Source organism: Canis aureus, chromosome 34 (genome assembly GCF_053574225.1).
Source record: "Canis aureus isolate CA01 chromosome 34, VMU_Caureus_v.1.0, whole genome shotgun sequence".
Classification (NCBI taxonomy): Eukaryota; Metazoa; Chordata; class Mammalia; order Carnivora; family Canidae; genus Canis; species Canis aureus.
Window position 1 is genome coordinate 13,628,018 of NC_135644.1, and position 13,968 is coordinate 13,641,985.

The 13,968-nt window shown below is 42.1% G+C and overlaps 1 protein-coding gene across 11 annotated transcripts in view; it reads right to left on the minus strand.

The window, feature by feature from the left end:
- Nucleotides 1-13,968, minus strand: part of RAPGEF4 (Rap guanine nucleotide exchange factor 4) — a 284,010-nt gene that overhangs the window by 76,928 nt on the left and 193,114 nt on the right. For 9 of the 11 annotated variants that reach the window (XM_077883030.1, XM_077883032.1, XM_077883039.1 and 6 more), the window contains 4 exons: nt 8,030-8,083; nt 7,617-7,723; nt 3,736-3,857; nt 1,509-1,692 (listed from right to left, as the gene is read on the minus strand). In XM_077883030.1, the coding sequence (XP_077739156.1) occupies nt 1,509-1,692; nt 3,736-3,857; nt 7,617-7,723; nt 8,030-8,083 (467 nt within the window). The remainder of the gene's footprint in view (nt 1-1,508; nt 1,693-3,735; nt 3,858-7,616; nt 7,724-8,029; nt 8,084-13,968) is intronic. The other 2 variants (XM_077883031.1, XM_077883040.1) reach the window with 1 other exon arrangement.

The window sequence follows — 13,968 nt, forward strand, 5'->3', positions numbered from 1 at the left end:
GCTGTCCCGCTTCTCATTCAGAACCAATCACTGTTTGGTGTCAACTTGAATGAAAGTGGCAGCCGGAAGGGGATGGATCCAGACAACAGGACAAAGGTATGTGGGGAAGGTAGAGGCGAAGCAGGCTGACATGAAAGAAAGCATGGTTTAGAATGGTGTTCATTTGAGTTCTCTCTGCCCTGATGGTACTCTTGTGTCCCCTCAGCCACTCACCCCTGTGATCCTTCAGAGAGAGCATAAATTGGCTGGGCAAGGTTCTTGGATGCTACCCATAATTAGGTCAGTGAGGGCTGGCTTTTCTGTTTGATAGTTTGGATTTTTCCAACAAATTTGTGTTTGAAGGAAGGGTTTTGGGGTTCAAGGGGCTGAACTAGAACCAATGTTCTAGAGTTAAAAATGATAGCACTAACTGGATCAGGGAAGGGAAGGCCTTTGAAACACATGGTGGTGGACATTAAGACCCAAGAGAAAGTTTTGGCAAAAGGGACATAACACGACAAAGAAATGAAATATGTTGAAGTGAGGAAATAGAAGCACTGAGAAGTACTCTATGTTGGTCTCAGGGGCAGATGTTTGGGGAAGCTGCTCTGAGGGACATTACACTTTTGCAAAGTGCCTCATGGCCATACAAGACATGTAAAGTGTAATGCTCTTGTCAAGACCCACTAATGTGCGGAGTTGCCAAGCCTGTGACTCAGAGCCCACATCCACGGCTACTGGCACTGGTTGCAGGGTGGAGGGCCATTTTATTCCCAGAAAAAAACATAAGCCTGTGTATAGTGGCCTCAGAACCAAGTGCCAACTCATCCTTTATTGAAAAGGATTCCCTGAGATGGGGGCCGTGGCATATGCTTCTTTGCATGGCCTAGAACCGTGAGGAGTAAAACAGGGGCTCAGTACACTCCTGCTGATTAAACACTTCAGAATCCTTCAGTTTAGCTGATGGGCTGTTACTGAGGGTAAGGAGGGGTTTCAGCTGAGATGGAAGGGGGAGAGCATCTCACTGGTGGAAAGGAGGCTTGGAAGCACTAACAGAGCAGTGGTATTCTCTCAAGCATGGGTCTTTCAGCTGAAGAGCAGAAGGTTCAGCATGGCTCGAAAGGATGCGTTGAATGAATGAATGAGCACAAGCACAGGCATGATGTCTGTGGTTCTGACGACCTCCGTCCTATTGCATTAGAAAGAAAGGGGCTGCCGCAGCCTGGCATAGAAACAGAGCAGTTTCTGTTTGTCATTGCCCAAAGGTCGTTTAATGTGTGGACTCAATTTTGACATCCTGAACCAACCACCGAAAATCTGTACAGTTTAAACTCCTACAAAAGGGAAATGGAATTATCTGGCTCAAAAATAAAACAGAAGGGAGACGAACACTGCTGTGTCACCCCTCTGGCCCTGGGGAAAGGCCAGGACTTTTGAAATCAGCCTACTTCCCTGTGGCCCAGGCGAGCGTGCCTGCACACCCCTGCACCCTGGGGACCACCGAGGGCGAGCCCGGTGCCCTCACTCACGGTTTACGGAGGATCATCCTCATGTGGGCGTCAGGGCCCATCTGCGACAGCAGCAGCATGGTGTCCTGCAGCTCCTCATCACACTCCTTCTTCTCCTCCTCAGTAGGCAAAGGGGCATCCTCGTGCTCGTCATCCAGAAATCGATAAAATAAATATTTGTCTTGGAAATGGTGCTCCTGGTCCACTACGTGAAACATGAAGGCAAGCGTCAGCTGTTGTGCGTCTGCCTCACAGCCCCGGTCACCAGAAGCAAGCGGATGGTGTCGGGCAAGAGAGCCGAGTGACAGCCAAGTGGTGAGACTCCTCGCCCCTCTCACGGCACTTCGCCTGGGCCGTGCAGCAGGGAGACCTGACTTCCCAGCTGTGGTCATGCACCTCGCAGCTCTCTCTGACCCGCCCGGCTCCGCTCCCCGGCTCGGGCTCGCCCTACCACTTTCTTATGAGAGCCTGCCAACTCTTCTGAGATGAGCACTCTGACCAGCAAAAATTGCCTTGGTGACATTTTCTAGCATGTGGGACATGTATCCCAAACAGGAAAATAACCAACTGCCAGACCGTGCCTTATAATGGGATTTGAGGGCAGACTTAAAACGACCATACTTTATAGGGATCGGAATTCATGTCTTTTTTTCTGTATGTATTGTTTGTAAATGTGTCTACACTGAAAAAAGAAAAAGGAAAAAACAGAGTAAAATTAATTGTTTGAATGAAACTGATGGGACCAAGCTTCTAGGTCCTATAATCCTAGAAAGAACTTAAGGTAATTTCCATCCAGTTCTGATTTTAAAAGTTTTTTTTTTCCTCTTGTTCCTTTTAAAGAAAAAGAATTAGGGGGATCCCTGGGTGGCTCAGCAGTTTGGCACCTGCCTCTGGCTCAGGGCACGATCCTGGAGTTCTGGGATTGAGTCCCGCGTCGGTCTCCCGGTGCATGGAGCCTGCTTCTCCCTCTGCCTGTGTCTCTGCCCCTCTCTCTTTCTCTATGTCTATCATAAAAATGAATAAATAAATAAATCTTTAAAGAAAAAGAATTAGATCTTGGTAGGACAGTCAGTGAACTCGGCTCAGAATCTCTCATTTCTAAGCCCCCTTTCAGGATGGAGCATCAGCATGGCCAAAAGATGAAGAGAAATGGTAGATTCCTGGTGCTCAAAATATGATCCCCAACAGCAGCATCAGCAGCATCTGGAAGCTCATTGGAAACATGGACCCTCAGGCCCCATCCCAAACCTGCTGAGTCAGAATCTGCATTTTTAAGAAAGATTTGTTAATTTATTTGAAAGAGAGACAGAGCGGGGGAGAGAGAGACAGAGAGAGAGAGGGAGAGAAAGAGAAACCCTGAGTGCGCACAAGCAGGGGGCTGTGTGGAGAGGGGTAGAGAGACAGGGAGAAGCAGATTCCTCACTGAGCAGGGAGCCTGACACAGGGCTCAATCCCAGGGCCCTGGGATCATGCCCTGAGCTGAAGGCAGAGCTTAACCAACTGAGTCACCCAGACACCCCCAGAATCTGCATTTTAACCATAGTCCCATAGGGTTCGTATGCACATTAAAGTCTAAGAAACACTGATGAAGGCATCATTAGATTCTCAGGTATTGTTAAGTTAAATGAATGATTTTAATAGTTTGTCAGTTTGGAGAAATGGTCTTAAAGCAAATGGCATAAGCAGTTCAACTACAGTTCCACTCCAGGACTGACCAGCCACCCTGCCCAATGACAGTCCCTGCGGGAATCAGGGGCTTCAACTGTCGAGCACATTTCTGATCTGCAATACGGTCATCCCATGTGTATACAAATCGGCTCCCCCAGATAACACCATAGTTAAAAGGCAGCTTCTGAATTCATTACTGTCTTTCATGCTATCAACCCAGCCACACATTTCATTGCTCTTCATTCGGCCCCCGCACCAGGATTGCTATGCTCAGAGTATAATCACACTATCAATGAACCATGAATGCAAACTAATAAACATAATTGGAACTGATGCACTTGGGTTGTAATTTCATTTTCCCTTCATACATTCTCCCAAGTTAGGAAGGCACAATGGCGGAACATAGCAATCAATAGCCTCCACTCGCCGCATTTGTATTGCTAAATGGAGATGCTGGCTCTGTGGGCCCCTAAAGGGATCATAATTCTTTTTTTGCCCATGTGGGAGTTTAGTGATGACTTACTAGGGAAATGCACTTAGCATTTCCAGAGGGTTTTCCAGGGACTGTGGCTCATCTTACCGTGATTGAGAACACTGTCCTCCACCAGCACCTGCCACATGCCAACAGCTTGAGTTCGGGAGTGAACGCATGAAGTCTGCTGCAGCATCCAGTCCACCAGCTCAGTGCCCACACAGCATTGCCTAAGGAGAGGGGGGGACACAAAAGAGTGGGAAGTCACCCCCTTGCAGATGAAGGCTGGGAGATGGCTTTTGAAAGACCTTCCCGAAATGCTTGTGCTCTTCCACCCTAAGAGGTCTCACTGCAAACAAAGCACATCCTGGTGTGGCCTCAGGTTCTCAAACTTGTACAAACCAGTAAAACCACTCAGCTCATGAGGGAACCTTCCAGCCAATGAAAAAGCGTTACAAACTGCAGATCCAGGGGAAACAGAATGGCCACGAGTTGGGGAGCATTATCTAGCAAGCTAATCCCAGGGCCAGAAACTCTCTTGCCTTGAGTCGGTCCCAGAAAATCTCAGTGTAAAATGAAGGCAAAGCAAAATTCTGAATTCCTTCACCTGAGCCTTGTGAGGAATGAGTTAATGTTTGTGAGGCACTTGGAGGTGCTCCATGAAAGGCGCTGTATAAGTGCAAAATTATATAGCACTTTATATTTTCAAGTAATACTACTGATCTTCCTCAGAGGGGTGTTGGGAGAAACAAGCAATTAGTGATGCAAATCTCTTTGAAAAAAGTCCTATGTAATGAGCATCAGCACTTCCACAGAGCCTGTCATCTGAGGAGCTCCACATGCTTTCTGTAATAGTCACACATTCACCTGTATGTAAGTTGCCCCTCTGTGGTAAGTTTGTTGGGATGGGCAAACTACATGTGTTAGTTAGGAAACATATAACTATACACACAGACACACACACACGAGGGAACACTGAGGTGGGGTGTGAGAGAAGGGTGGGGTTTGTGGCATGATGGTTCAAAGGTGGAAATGAAATCTTGAAGCCCTAGGAATGAATCCCAGGGATAACATAGGAAGTCACAGAGCAGCTGGGTCTATGTTGCTATGTCATTGGTGGCCTCCCCTTTGTGCTAAGGACAGCACCATCTCTGGGGTGGAGCTCAGGAGCTCCTCTCTAGTTTAAACTGGAGAAGTTTCCTGGTGCTGTGCCATGCTAGGAAGAGGCTTAGCCTGGGAGGGGTCATGAGATACAGCACTCGGTCTACTAGCTAGTAGCTATGTGACTATGGCCATATCGTTTAAGCTCTCTGGTTCTGTTTTCGCATCTGTAAAAAAAACAAGGAGGAAAAGATGGCCTCTAAGGCCACTTCCGGTTCTAATATTCTAGGAAGTCTGAGATCTGTCCAAGCTCCTGGGGTGCCCTGATTCAGATCCTACTATTGAATATTTCACAAGGAAGATGTACTGAGAAGGCCATCAGATTTCTAGGGCTGCTCTGAAAACAGTTCTATACTCATATAAAGAACTTCAATGAGCAAAGGAGGCATCTATGTACTGTTCATTCTGAACATATGACCTGTCAAAACATGCCTCTTCCAATTTGAGAATTTATTAATGGGAAAAGTCATATAAAAGAATAAAAAATTAATTCCATGTGGCTTTTAATTCGATTAATTATCTTTACTAAAAGGAACTGAGATGATCTCAGAGCACCTGGGCCTTTGTACAGGGTATGAGAACCCTGTAGTCAGAATACAGAACAAAGATACATAGCTGGGCCACTTGCAGCTGATGGAATCACTGGGCTGCCTCTAGCCACTTTAGAATCGATGGTGTACCTTAGCATGTGATCATTGGAGGTGACACTGCATCTGAGGAGACTTCAATGCTCTAATACTGCAGCAATGACAAAAGTGGGTAGAGAGTAGGAAGGAGAGAGATGGAACTGGAAGTACAAGATTTGGGGCAAGGAACCCAAACTCTGGTGCAGAAAAAAAATCATCCCTTCGGCTTCCAGTTGAGTCCATGGGCTATTACCAACAGATCATTAATTTGTGTCATAGGGTGTGGAATAGACATGACACCTATATTTCAGGGGTTTAAAATGTTAGTACTATGGAGCAAGAAAGAGTTTATGGTTTCTGACTTCTAGTTTCCATTTTGTCTAAAAGATGACATATTTTAATGGAATTTCCCTAATGCAAGTCAACACTTGGAAAAGCATAGTCACATCCTAAGTCAGGGGAAAAAATAATAAAGACTGAAAAAGAAAAAGGTCATTTTTCTTTTTCATATGAGATTTTGAGATTCACTTAATAAGTTAAACTGTTCTAACTCTCTGTGGAAACATGTGACACATGATTTTTTTTTAAACCTTACTTCTCTTAAAATTATAGCAGTGTGTAGAGACTACAGTCTCCCAAAAGAATGAATTTCCAGGGTTGGAGAGTTCCCAATGCAGTCATCCAAAATGTTAGCTAGTAAATATCAACATTAAAAGGGCTAGGTGTCTTAAGAAATGGCATATGTCTTAAGAAATGGAATGTATCCTGTTTGATAAGACCAAAGTGTTTCTCAAATCCCATCTCATTTCCAAGTTTCTATTCAAGAAAAGGCCAATTAATGTAACAAATATATTGTCAGTTTTGGTCTTGTAAACATATTCATGACAAGCACAAACAGAAGAGTGTTTGTTTTCATGGAATGCAGAAAAAGTGATCCAAAGAGGAAGAAGCCACGTTTTTCCATCTCTTTCCTTGGGAAAGAAACAGATCTTGAGGCACATGTACTGGAAAGTTTACTATAGGTTAATCAGGTCTAATTTTATAGGTTCTGTCATAGTTGACAGTCACTAGAAAGATACATATCTTTTATGATAACTTTAAAATTTGTATTCTAAGCTTTTCACTGTCTCTTATGAATTTGGTTCATGTGCATCAAATGGCTTTTGACTCATGCCAGGTCTGATGGGTTCTGAAATCATGTCTAGGCTAAATGCAAGAGTTGAGTGATTGCTGAAAGAGGGTTATGAGGGTGCTCCATGGGTGGAAAGAGAGGGTGAAGGCTTGTGTGCCATACATAGGCCATTCCAGTTCCTAAATCCTTGTTGAATTGAAAAAAATCAAAAGCCAAAGATCAGTCATGAATCTTTAGTTGACCTATCACTGTTCAGTCATCCCAGAAGATTCAACTAAATAATTTCTTAACTCCAGTGACAGCTATAATGAGTCCTTATTCTAAATGATTACAGATGTGATACAGAGTTGTATATCTCACTATATGTATACTAGAATGAAATCCTACAGTGGAAAGTAAACTCTGTAAAGGACATTGCATAATTTTGTTCACTCTTATATCCTTAGGGCTTAGACCACAATAGTATCTGGTGCCCAGTAGGTACTTAATACTGGGCACCAGCATCTGTGAAATGAATGAATGATAGAATGAATGAAAAGATCACTGCACATGGAAATCAACCAAGGTTGGTTGGTTTAAATCCTGGCTCTACCACTCACTAGACTTGTGACTTGGACAAGGAAAATTATTTAATCTCTCTAAGCATCAGGTTTATCATCTGAAAAGTGGCCTAACACCTACCTAGCAGGATTGTGAGAGGGCAATAGGATAACATGAAAAATGGTCTGGTAGAGGGCTTCAAGCACAAATATATGCTCAGTAAATGTTAGCTGAGTCTCATTTAAATCTAATAGTTTCCCTAAAAAAACCACTAGCAAACAGAAATAAAAAAAAATTTCTTCTACCATAATTAAACCAATGTCCATGCAAATTAGTTTAGGAATAATTTCTCAGAATATTAATGATACTTAAAGTTAAGCAGGGATCAAAGACAAGCTTAGATCTTCCAGAACCTTGAGGATTACAAAACAAGCTGCCCATGGATACAAACACAAGAAAACATAAGGTTGTTCCAATTTCACTAGACATGAATCTGAGGCGGCCATAGCCTTTAGGATGATTGCACGTACCTGTATGTCTTTAGGTGGTATTTTCTATCTCTTATCATGTGAGGAGCTCGAGAAAGAATGGCATTTCGTAAAATTTTTCCAGCCCTGAGGATCTTCTCTGAAGGGACCTGGATTTTAATGAGGTGAAAGAAGAGGAAGAAGAAGGAGATTTTATAGAAGGAAAACAAATCAGATGAATACTTAAATCACTTTCTGACTCTGGCTTGAAAAATACAACTCATTCACGCATTTACATTGTTCACTTGTCTGAAATGTCACTGTTTCATTTAAGAACTGAAACACACTGAATATTTATTGTGTCTAGAAAATGTATCCGAAGTTTCTTGACGTGATGCTCTGACATACTGACCACCTCCAATGGTTACTTAAGAAGCTAGCTCTGATGGCTCATCAACCCACCTACATCCCATTACCTTGGTAATGGTGTTAGCAGGACGAAGAGGAACGTGAGGTTCAATGAGAGGTGTCTGAAAAATAAAATGTTAAGGCAAAAGAAAATTAAACTAAAAGTTCGCTAAAGAAAATTATGGGTTGGGGGGATAATAAGAAACATCCATTTTTATAAAACTCAAAATAGAATTAAAAAAAGAAGGGATAAAATCTGCCTGAAGAACTTGAATGCAGAGGCATTCAAAGGGCAAAATTAGACCTTCAATTTGCCAAAATTTAAATATAAATTATTAAAAATGAAAAAAAAAAACAGGAATGATTAGATGTTTGCAGGCTTAATGAAAAGGGAATCAATATCTACTCAAAGCATAACAAACATCAGAGCAGAAGAAAGAGCAAAACAAGATAAACATGTATGGAGATTAAAATGACCCATCTCAGGGGATAGGGATAAAGCATTGATTTAGAATGAAAATGAGCGATTTCATCCTCTGTCGTGTAGTTAAGATTCTTTTTCTGCAATCTGTATTTTTGGAAAAAAGCTTTAATTGCTAAATGATAACTTCTTGGTGGTTTTATGTACTCAAGTTCCTAGAACCCACTGGGACAGCTAGTGTACTATCTCTTTCATTTGCAAAGTGGTGTATAGCTTTGGGGATTCCGTGACTGTCAGTGCAGCTCTAGGATCTGTATGAGGCCCCCTCCATTATCCACGTTCTTTAGATGAAGCTGCTGAATTGGGATCCCAGGAAAATGCCTTGGTACACAGCTACACAGGTAGGTCCATTGGTCCTAGCAACGCCCCCTCCCTCTAGTTCTCTGTAAGATCTGTCAATGGCATTTCCAAATGGACGAGAAAGATATGAGTGGTCAAACATGGTGGTAAAACCATCAATACAACATGGTTTATGCCACTTCCAGAAGGTAGGAGATGACGATGCATTTAATTATGAGATTGTATAGGCAGAATCATGCCCCCCCCCCACCCAGATGTCCATATCCTTATCTCCAGAACCTGTGGCTATATTAGATTACACAACAAAAGGGACTCTGTAGATGTTAAGTTAAGACTCAAATTAGGGAGGTTATCTTGGTGTTTCCTAGTAGGTCTAGTGCGCTCATATGGGCTCTTAAAAGATAGAAGGGAGAGGCAAAAGCATTCTAACCAGAGAGACAGCAGCATGAGTCAGACTTGGCCTGATTTTGATGGGTTTGCTGATATAAGGGGCCAAGAGCTAAGGAAGGAAGGTAGCCTCTAGAAGATGGAAAAGATGAAGCAATATATGGACCTTCAGAAGCAAATGGCTGCCAACACCTTTATTTTTAACCGAGTGGGATCCATTTCAGACTTCTAACCTACGCACTGTAGAATTAATTAACTTGTGTTGTTTTAAGCCACTAAGCTTGTGGTAATTTGTTACAGCAGTAAAACAAAACAAAACAAAACAAGACCTAATGTAGACATTATTACACTTAATACTAAAAATCCTACTTTTTGCAAATTCAAGCCATTACACTCAAAATGAATTGGTAGATTTTCCCTCTCATCCTAATTAAAAAATAGAATCAATGGAGGAAGTAAAAGTCAATATTAATTTAAAATAATTTACGTACCAAAAAACAAATATACATGTATAAATATATGCCTTTCTTTTTATTGACGGCAAATTTCAGATGAGTTACGACTTTTATATGATTATAGAATTAAGGAAATGGTATAGAATACAAGTTGTAAGAGAAGGACAGACGAGATGCAGATTTACTTTGAATGACTGAAATCCCACTGGCTTACTTAAACATTTCCATCACCTCCCTGACATCAAGGAGACTTTTATTTTCTCCTCTTGAAATCACTAGAGCACAGGTGTCAAGCAATATTACAGTATTTTAGCAGCATACTGTTTACAACCACCATAGACCAAGGAATGTCAGTCTGGGCCAATACAGTAGGAGCTTTAAACAGAGACTGTCTTTGCCCAGAAATAGCCCACATTCCCTTAGGGCAGACCTTCAGATGGGAGAGCAGGCGTGCCCTGTGTTTGTACTACTTCCTCAAAGAAGATAGAGTTGTGTGATCCCAAGTCACCTGAAAAAAAATGTTCAAAAGCTCCAGACCAGCATGCACCAGGGCCCTGGAAATGTGTGCAGTTAAAACATGCTGATTATTTCTGAGTTGTGAGTTCCCAGTAGTCCTGTATCCCACTTCCTTATGTTACACAGCTTGGTTTATATGTCTAGGACTACTCCTGGTTATGCATGTAAATTGTAGAAGCTTCTGGTTATTCTTGAAGATAATAGAAACACATTTCTTCTTCCTGTCTTCAAAGAAAGAGGTGCCGGTGTATGTGGTCTACAGTAGATGGATGTGGGATTAGCTTCTGAGGCAACCTTTGCTTTCCTAGCAAAAGTTCACCTTCTTTTGCAGTAGTATTTGAGATCCTGGCTGGGCGAGAGGTCAAGAAGATGCCCAGGCTTGAGAATTACTGGTGAATATTTATTCTTTGGTAGGTACAATCAAACATTATTTGAAGACTGAATCTTTTCATTTGTTTCTACAGAGATGGCTGTATTTGAACAAAATGCCAAAAGTGGTCCTTAGGTCTGTTAATTTGGATAGTTCCCTTTTTGGTTCCTTGGAGTCCTCAAAAGAAAGTATTACGAAAGCAAGGGAAGCATCAGACTTCAAAAGAATTGTTCCTTTGATTTGCAACTTCTAAAGAGGTAAAATGTACGCAAGGTTGCCATTCAGCCTGATAATCCTAGTACTGGTTCCAGGACCCAGAGACTGTTTAATCTGTTGAAAGGCAGCGTTTTCAGAACCTTTTCCTGGCTCAAAGATTGTAGGTTTAGGGGTAACACAATGAATGGATGCTTTGAGAATGGGACAGTCCTTTTATTTAAATAAAACCTCCAAGGAACCCATGCAGGGTGAAAACAGGGAAAGTTTTATTTTGGGGGAATAAAAATTTGTCTTTGAAAGGAACACTATGTCCAGTTAGGCGAGAATCCATGCTCTATGCCTAGCAGCCAGAGGTGGTGAGACAGAGGGTATCCACGACAGGCAGTCCAGGTCCCTGAGAAACAAAATAAGTCAGTGGCCACTGCCTGTTCAGGGATCCCTCCATTATGAGCATGGCTTTATTGCTTTTGGATCTGCTTATTTCCTTTTTTGGTTTCCCTTGGCTTTCACGTAAAGTTCCTTTTTAAGAATTTCACCTTAGCTGTGCTTTAGAGAAACGAGGAAAGGAGTTTCATTTTACAAATGATTAGGTTAAATAAAAGAGGGAAAGAAGCAGCATGGTGATATTACTGAGAATCAAAACAAGAAAAGAAGCCCTGAAGGCAAGACCAAGCATTTCCTATGTCAGGCCTTTTACACGTTTGTCCACACGTGAACTGTTATCTATGCTATCTCATTTTTTATGGAGAACATTAGGGCCAGACACACATAGGGATCGAACTCACTCAGCTAATATCTGGAAGAGCTCAGGGTTGAATCCAAGTCTATCCCAGTCCAGTGTCTATATGGGAGGTACAATGACCCCCTCCCACCTGCACTTCTCTCTGAAAGACATCTTTGCTCACCCTTTGGGAAAGATAATGTTCTGCTTGATTCAAATCCATCAAAAAAAAAAGTGCATCTAAGGCCTTCTAAGTTATTAGGTATCAGACTTGACCTTATGAGTTTTCAGCAATAAGTATTCACAGTGATCCACTGTGAATTAATGCATCATGCTTAGTTTGAATTAACTTTTTAAAAAAGCATGTTTGTGACAATAAAACATTTGGTATTAAGGAGCTATCCTACTAAGGCTAAGACAAATGTATCAAGGACACAGGTAGCAGCCAAAGGGTAAGCAGGACAATGAAACCACTCAGGATTTACCACAAAGGGAATTTAATGCTGGGAATTGGCTTTATGGATGGTGGAGGAGCTGTGAAGGCAAACAGGTGTCTGAGAAACCAAAACCAGATGTCAGCAAAGAAGGAAGCCCTCAGTGGAAGGCTAGAGGGACCAGAGCCTGAGTTGGGCATCCTGGTGGAAGCTGGAACTGTGGAGGCCTCTATATCCTAGCAGTAGAGCCCCGGTGCCAAGAGTGGGGCAAGAACCCTCCTGCCTTCAATCTCCGTCTAGCCAGAACCCAGAGAAATGAGGCAAAGAATTTCATTTATAAATGATTAGGTTACACAGAAGAGGGAGAGAAGAGAAGCATGGTGGTATTAGTGAGATGATCAAAGAGGGAAAACCAGCCCTAAAAGCAAAACTGTGGCCAGAGGAGCCTGGGAAATGCTGTCTGCAAAAGTTGTCCTCCTTGTGATGCACAGCTGAGTGCAGGACGGGTGAGAAATGCTTGAAGGACAAGCAGACCCAGGACCTGCACGGCAGGGTAGTAGTGGTGACCACGGATCGGTGACAGGGCTGCCGCATCTCCCAGGCTCTCTTCCTGTTGGACCACAAGGAAGGAAGGTGGACAGTGAGCTAGCAGGGTGAGCCTTCATTAATGCCTCCTTGGTCTGTTTTCTAGGGCTGCCCGAAGTTTTGTCCTATAGCCAGAAAACACACATCACAAACAAGCTCCAAGGAACGGACCCCTCTCTGATGAAATTGCATACATTTCAACACATCAATCATGTGTTGAGGATAAAAATTTTTCTCCCCACCTGGGCATGAAAGAATCCAAATTGGTCTGTGAAAATATGATCCTAAAAAGCTAGGCAGAGAGAACAGATAAAGGCAGAGGTATTCAGCTTTCTCTCTGCTTTTCTTGGCTTTCTCCACCAAAGACTTCCCTCAGGATTGACCGTAATTGGTTTTTGTTTGTTTCTGGAGAGGGGATGCATTCTACTGCTTTTTATTATATTTATATTACTACTGAAAAGGAGAAACAGTAAGGGAAAATATTCCTTTTGGCACCAGAGCCAATTCAGAAATACTAATCAGGTGATGAAAAATAGGAATTTAGCCTCCATTACAAAATGCACAATAACTCCCCAGTAGATTATAATGAGGTATAAGGCACAGTAATAGGTCTTGAGAAAAACCATATTCAGGCCCTTTTGAAAGGGGGTAATTCATTTTACTCGAGTGTTTGCTCACAGAAGCCTTTTGCAAGGCACAACATTTTAAGCCAAGAGATAAGCATAACAAGCTAGATTGGGACACAAAGCTGACGGCAGAACTCTGGCAACTGAGTGCAATAAAAAGTCACGTAAGTCTACATCCAATTTAATGCAAGTATTTACGGGTGTGTTGTGTGCAAAGCAACATGCTAGGCTAAAGTAGTGGCTCATAAAGTACCTGGTCTGAATGAGCTCTCGATCTTAATGGGAAGCAAAACTTCTGTGGGTTATAAAAAATGAGGGAGGCAATATGAGTCAATGAATCAAAACAACAATATTCTGGATTTTAAATTCCCCTTTTCAATTTCTAGTGAGGAAATCTCTAGGAGCTGGGGGAAATAATATTCAATTTTTTAGTGAAAATGATACACTCTTAGGAGTTACATTCCTTGGCATTTTGGAATAATACAACTAAGGCCTCTTGCAAACGTATGTCTCATTCTTATAATAATTATCATCTATGTCAGCACTCTTTGGCTGACTAGACGAAATTAAAGAAAGGGGAAGTCAGACTTATAAACAGATTTCACCACTCTGAAATAACTATGTAAGTTTTTCCACTTGTTAAATAATGAAAGAACCATCTATAGACCTCTTTGGCTTCCATATGTAGGCCATTAAAAAAAAAAGTCTTTCTTAAAGTTCTTAGTTCAAAATTGGGTTATAGATTTCCAATTTCAGCTTCTACATGTAAAAAGATTGAAAGTTGCTACTCCTGTCCCTACAACAAGAAAAAGCTAAACAAAGTGAAAATGACTTTTGTTGGGCCCACCAGAGAATGGAGATCACAGGGCAAACTGCTGCCCCCAAGTCCAGAGAGACAAGGCAACCCAGGATCACA